Consider the following 5,998-nt stretch of genomic DNA (forward strand, 5'->3'; position numbering starts at 1 on the left):
GCACACGTACGTCTGCAAGATGTCTGTTAAAGATCACTTCATCTGGAAAGCATCTGCAGTGTACAAACATCTGATAGACGTCTTTAAGATGTCAGTTTTACATACATTCTAAATCATAAACATCTCAAAGACATCTTCTAAACGTCTATTTGACATCTGATAGGAAACATCCTATAGACGTATTTGCAGATGAACAAACAATCTAAAAAAATACGTCTTGCAGATGTAAATGCAGACGTCAAATAGACATCTCTGTGATGTACGTCAGGGTACATGAACATCCGAATCAGCGATTCACAAAGCAGATGTAGCAGTGGGAATCACATGACACGGAGCTTCGTCATTAATGCAATGCTTCATTTAATCTGTAGACACCAGGCAGCTGAATGGTGCTCATGTTTGGAGAGCGAATGAGTCTCTGAAGAGATTTGATTTGAATCTTTCCTTTCATCTGGAGATGGGCTGCTGTTTCTACAGCACTGGAAAAAAACAGTCTGTTCATGCAGGTAACATATACTGTACACAAAACAGTTCTTAAAGTAATATTTCACCTAAAACTTAAACATCTGTCATCACTTACTCATGTCGGTTCAAACCTTTGTGACTTTCGAAGAGGCGATTCTTTTCAAATAGTTGATCAAACAATTTGCAAACAGTCTGAATTGGTGAAAAGGTCAAACCAATAAGATTATTCAACATTAAAAGTACATTAAGTAGGCTACTACAAACATTACCATAAGGGGGAGGCATATTTATTTATTGAAAATGACTAATTTATATATTAAAAATATGCTGCTAGCACAGAGGATAAAATTAACACCCATTTCAATAAGTACATTTACTTGAGTACAGTTTTTGGTTGCTCTACCCACCTCTGCTCAAGAAAGTCTGTGACAAATAAAGAGCAATAAATATCATCAGTATGATTTTTCATAGTTATCTTGTGTTTGATTTACATTTACAGTTAGTCATTTATCCAAAGCGACTTACAAATTAGGACAATGGAAGCAATCAAAATCAACAAGAAAACAAATGATATGCAAGTGCTATAACAAGTCTCAGTTAGCTTAACGCAGTACACGTAGCAAGGTTTTTTTTTAATTCTATAATAAATAAAAAGAAAACAGACAGAATAGAAAAAGAATAGAGCAAGCTAGTGTTAGAGGCCTCTTTTGCTTTTGTTAATTGTATAAATAAAAATAAAACAAATAGATAGAATACAAAAATATTAGAGAAGCTAGTCTAGTGTTTTTTTTTTAAGAAAACAAGCAGTTAGTAAATGACTAGAGTGCAAGTCTAAAAGGGGCAAGTATTTTTTTTAAGAATAGAATTAGAATAGAGAGTGCTGGTGTTAGAGGGTCAAATAAAGATGGAAGATATGTGTTTTTAGCCGATTCTTGAAGATGGCTGAGGACTCTCGGATGAGCTGTTTGGGTTGAGGTCATTCCACCAGGAGGGAACATTTAATTTAAAAGTCTGCGAAACTGATTTTGTGCCTCTTTGGAATGGCACAATAAAGCGACATTCACTTGCAGAACGCAAGCTTCTAGAGGGCACATAAGTCTGAAGTAATGAATTTAGGTAAAGGGGTGCAGAGCCAGTGGTGGTTTTGTAGGCAAACATTAATGCCTTGAATTGTATGCGAGCAGCTACTGGTAGCCAGTGCAAATTGATGAACAGAGGTGTGACGTGCATTCTTTTCGGCTCCGGGCAGTTTTAGCAATGTGGTCTGAGAAAGTCAGCTGATCACCAATCATAACTCCAAGATTTCTGGCTGTTTTTGAAGCAGTTATGATTGATGTGCCTAACTGGATGGTGAAATTGTGATGAAACAATGGGTTTGATGGAACCACCAAGCTGATCAGAAACTCCACCCTCTTACAACACTTACCAGGGAGAGACTGACTTGCTATTTCTCCTTTCTGTCACGCTGATTTTCTTCTCTTTGACAAAAGCTAACAAGAATAAGCCATCAGTGGACAACGAAGAGAAAGACTTTGAATAAGTTTCTTTCTGAACAGACAGCAGATCTTTCTGATTCTCATGGTTATTCATTTTTTAAACTGTCATTTAGAAAGTGAAAGTAAAGTTTAGGTTGCTGGAGCTCAAACAGTGAAAATGGCTTCATCAGATGAATATGACTATAATTGTCCCGTGTGCTGTGAAATCTTCAAGACTCCTGTTATTTTATCATGTAGTCACAGTGTCTGTAAAGAGTGTCTTCAACAGTTCTGGAGAACCAAGAAAACTCAGGAGTGTCCCGTCTGCAGGAGAAGATCCTCAAAAAAGTTTCCTCCAACAAATCTGGCATTACAAAACTTGTGTGATTCATTCCTGAAGGAGAGAAATGAGAGCCATTCATCAGGATCTGAGGAGATCTGCAGTTTACACAGTGAGAAACTCAAACTCTTCTGTCTGGAGGACAAACAGCCGGTGTGTGTAGTGTGCAGAGATTCAAAACAACACGACAATCACAAATTCAGACCAATAAGTGAAGCGGTTTCATCATATAAGGTAGGACAAATGCTTATTGTTTCATATGTAAAGAACAATGAGTAATCATAAACACAGATATCATCACATTCATGCACTCAGTATTTCTCTCTGACATTCTGAGTCTTTTGTGCAGAACACGATTCTTCTTTTTTCTTCTTAGAAACATTGCATGTTTACGGCCTATGCTGTCCTTTTCTGTTGCAGAAAGATTGATTATCCCTTTTGCTTTCTTTCAAATGGGTTACTGTAATGCTCTCCCTGTTGGAGTGTCTAAATCTTCTCTTAACAAATTGCAATATCTGCAAAATTCAGCAGCTAGAATTCTAACTGGGGCCAGGGTTGGTGACCGTATAACCCCTATTTTGAAGCCGTTGCTTTGGCTTCCCGTTAGCTACCATATATATTTTAAAATCCTAATGTTAATGTATAAGGCTTTGCATGATTTGGCTCCGCAGTATCTGGCCGATCTTTTAACACCTTACACTCGCATTTTGCGATCCTCTCAGTGTGGTCTCTTAGCTGATTCACAAAACATGGCTTCATTCCAGGGCCTTCTCATCTTATGCTCCAAAACTGTGGAATTCTCTCCCAGCTGACATTAGGGAAGCAAATTCATTGGGTATTTTTAAGTCTTGTCTTAAAACATTTTATTTCACAATTGCTTTTACTTGATTAGCTTTTCCATTGTGTTGTTTTTTATCTATCTGTTGTTATATTTGTATTGTTTTATATTGCTGTGTAACGCTTTTGTGTAAAGCACCTTGAGAAAGTAAAAACACTTTTAAAGGCGCTAAACAAAATAAAACTTTTTTTTATATTATTGTGTACATCTCAAATTAAATAGTTTTAGATCTTAAAAGAAATACAACATAAAGGCAACTTGAGTAAATAGAGTACAGTTCTAAGCACAATTTTTTTTTTTATCCAATATCTATCACCCATGTAAAAAAAAAAAAAAAAGCAATAACAGCAACTAAACGTTTGTGATAACTGGAGATCAGTCTTTCACAGCGCTGTGGTGGGATTTCATCTCACTCTTCTTTGCAGAACTGCTTTAGTTCAGCCACATTGGAGGGTTTTCCAGCATGAACTGCTTGTTTCAGGTCCTGGCACAGCATCTCAACTGGGTTCAAGTCAGGACTTTGACTATGCTTTTTTGAGCCATTTAGATGTGGACTTACTCCTATATTTTGGATCATTGTCTTGCTGCATAGTCCAATCCAATTGAACTTCAATTTACAGACTGAAGACCAGACATTCTCCTTTAGGGTTCTCTCGTAGTGTGTAGAAAATGCAGTTCCTTCCATTGGTGCTGGGTAGGGTTGGGAATCGAAAATCGATTCCAATTCTGGAATAGGATACTTGTTGTAAAATTAATTTCGATTTCTCCTATAAATACCTGTGTGCGCATCTTTTTTTTTTTTCTCCACCTGTGAGAACCAGACCTGGCGATCTGCCAGGACCTTTCTCGCTAATCTAAGCTCTCCAAAGTATGGATACATTTGTGGAATCAGAAGCCGAAAAAGCTAAGTGTAATATTTGTGATAAGCTAACTTGCTGCAAGAGAGGTGTCACCACCAACATGATAAATCACTTTAACCCTTTAAAGCATACTTCGGGTCTTTAGCAATCATTTTTTAGTTAGACATCAACTTTCTTAGTATTCCTCAATCTATTCATTATAAACAATATAACAAGAAAAAATAATAAAATATTAAAGAATGTCTGTTTTCTGATGTTTTGTAAAAAGTGTATAGGGTCGCACCTAAACTTTTCTGAAGACGGTCAGCTCCCCTCAGAGTTACATTCGTATAAACCCATACCCCCAATTCAATATATAGGATTCGCATTGTGAACAGTGAGTTTGCTCTGCCTGTACAGTGTGCGTCCATCTTCAGCATCTCTGACCTCTCCCTGCTGAAAAACAAAACAAACAAAAAAAACACTATAGAAACCATCACAGAAATTCGAATGGTTTCCTCTACAAATACCATTACAAACATTACAAACTATTAACCATTAAAACCATTTAAAAATTGTTACTTGTAGTGTGTTTTGGGACATTTTCCATTAGGATTTAGTGGTTTTAACAAGCCCCCAATAAAAGGTGACAAATTACAGGTAGAGACCCACAGGGACCATTACGGTTTCCATTAAAACCAATACAATTCCAATTATAACCAGTAAAACCTGTAATGGTTTCTATTGGTTTTTAATGTCCCATTTATAGGCTTCATAATCTTTCCACACAAATGACATTTTGGAAAATGACTGCAATGCAGTTTGTGCAAATCCAGAACAGAGATCGCCTGAAATAAAACAAAAAACAGGCCTTTTGCCAATCTCTCATTTGGAGCAGAAACTGGCTGATTCCGATTTATGGCCGGACCAGTGCATCTTTAAGTTTCATAAATTGTTGTGTGCTGGGCTTTTTGCCCAGTTAAAGAATTAGTTGTGTGTTATTAACAGTTCTAAAAGTTATATAACCATCAGTCAGAAGTGTATCCATTTAACAGGGATCTCAGACCCTTCTCAGACTGATATATTTTAATCACCTTCTTCCTCATCATTTCTGGATTTTCTTTTAACTTTGGTATAGTGTGTTACTGGGTGGTAAGACCTTTTAACCAAATTCATGCTGTTGAAAAAATTATATTTAAGTGTATTTTGCATTTACTCAAGTTGCTTTTTAGGTTTGGTTTTGAAGTCTGAATCAATTTATTATGAGATATATACACACACACAAAAGAAAAATAAATCCGGATAGGGCAAATACTTTTCACAGCACTGTATGATGATCACTGTATTCTCTTCACTGTAATCTGGTGTTTTTATCTTGTTCAATTCTAGGAGGAGCTCAATACAGCACTGAAGTCCTTACAGGAGAAACTTCAACACAATGAAAGCATTAAAGAAGAGTTTGAAAAAATAGTTCAACACATCAAGGTGAGGAAACACAATCCTCAAAATCACAAAAGTGATTTTCAGGACAGGTGTAGGATCACTATACACAATTATGACTTGTTATATTTAATATAATGGATTTCAGTATATTATTTTTGTAAATGATGAGCAGAAATCTGTTTCTGGATCTGTTATATGTCGGAATTTCTCTGGGATCTGAATGATGTGATGTGTTGATGTGTGTTGATTGAGATGATTGAAGTGAATGTGGTTTGATTTCAGTCTCAAGCTGAGCACACAGAGCGTCAGATTAAACAGCAGTTTGAGAAGCTTCATCAGTTTCTCAGAGATGAAGAAGAAGCTACAATCACTGCACTGAGAGAGGAAGAGGAGCAGAAGAAGCAGATGATGAAGGAGAAGCTGGAGGAGATGAACAGACACATCTCAGCTCTTTCATACAAAATCAAAGACACGGAGGAGATGATGAAAGCCAGTGACGTCTGCTTTCTGAAGGTCTGATTTCAGATCATCCATTGATTGATTGATGGTTGATTGAGTTCTTGATGATCAATGGTGTGTTTGTTCTGCAGGAGTTTCC

General features: G+C 36.6%; 1 protein-coding gene across 1 annotated transcript in view; it reads left to right on the forward strand.

Annotated features, from left to right (window-relative positions):
- Positions 1 to 1,937: 1,937 nt before the first annotated feature.
- The window catches only part of LOC107745245 (tripartite motif-containing protein 35-like), a 7,433-nt gene continuing 3,372 nt past the window's right edge, over positions 1,938 to 5,998 (forward strand). The window contains exons 1-3 of the mRNA XM_016559092.1: positions 1,938 to 2,514; positions 5,347 to 5,442; positions 5,683 to 5,913. Coding sequence (XP_016414578.1) covers positions 2,119 to 2,514; positions 5,347 to 5,442; positions 5,683 to 5,913 — 723 coding nt within the window. The 5' untranslated portion in view covers positions 1,938 to 2,118. The remainder of the gene's footprint in view (positions 2,515 to 5,346; positions 5,443 to 5,682; positions 5,914 to 5,998) is intronic.

The sequence above is a fragment of the Sinocyclocheilus rhinocerous genome, unplaced genomic scaffold (genome assembly GCF_001515625.1).
Source record: "Sinocyclocheilus rhinocerous isolate Xijiao unplaced genomic scaffold, SAMN03320098_v1.1 scaffold3145, whole genome shotgun sequence".
Taxonomy (NCBI): Eukaryota; Metazoa; Chordata; class Actinopteri; order Cypriniformes; family Cyprinidae; genus Sinocyclocheilus; species Sinocyclocheilus rhinocerous.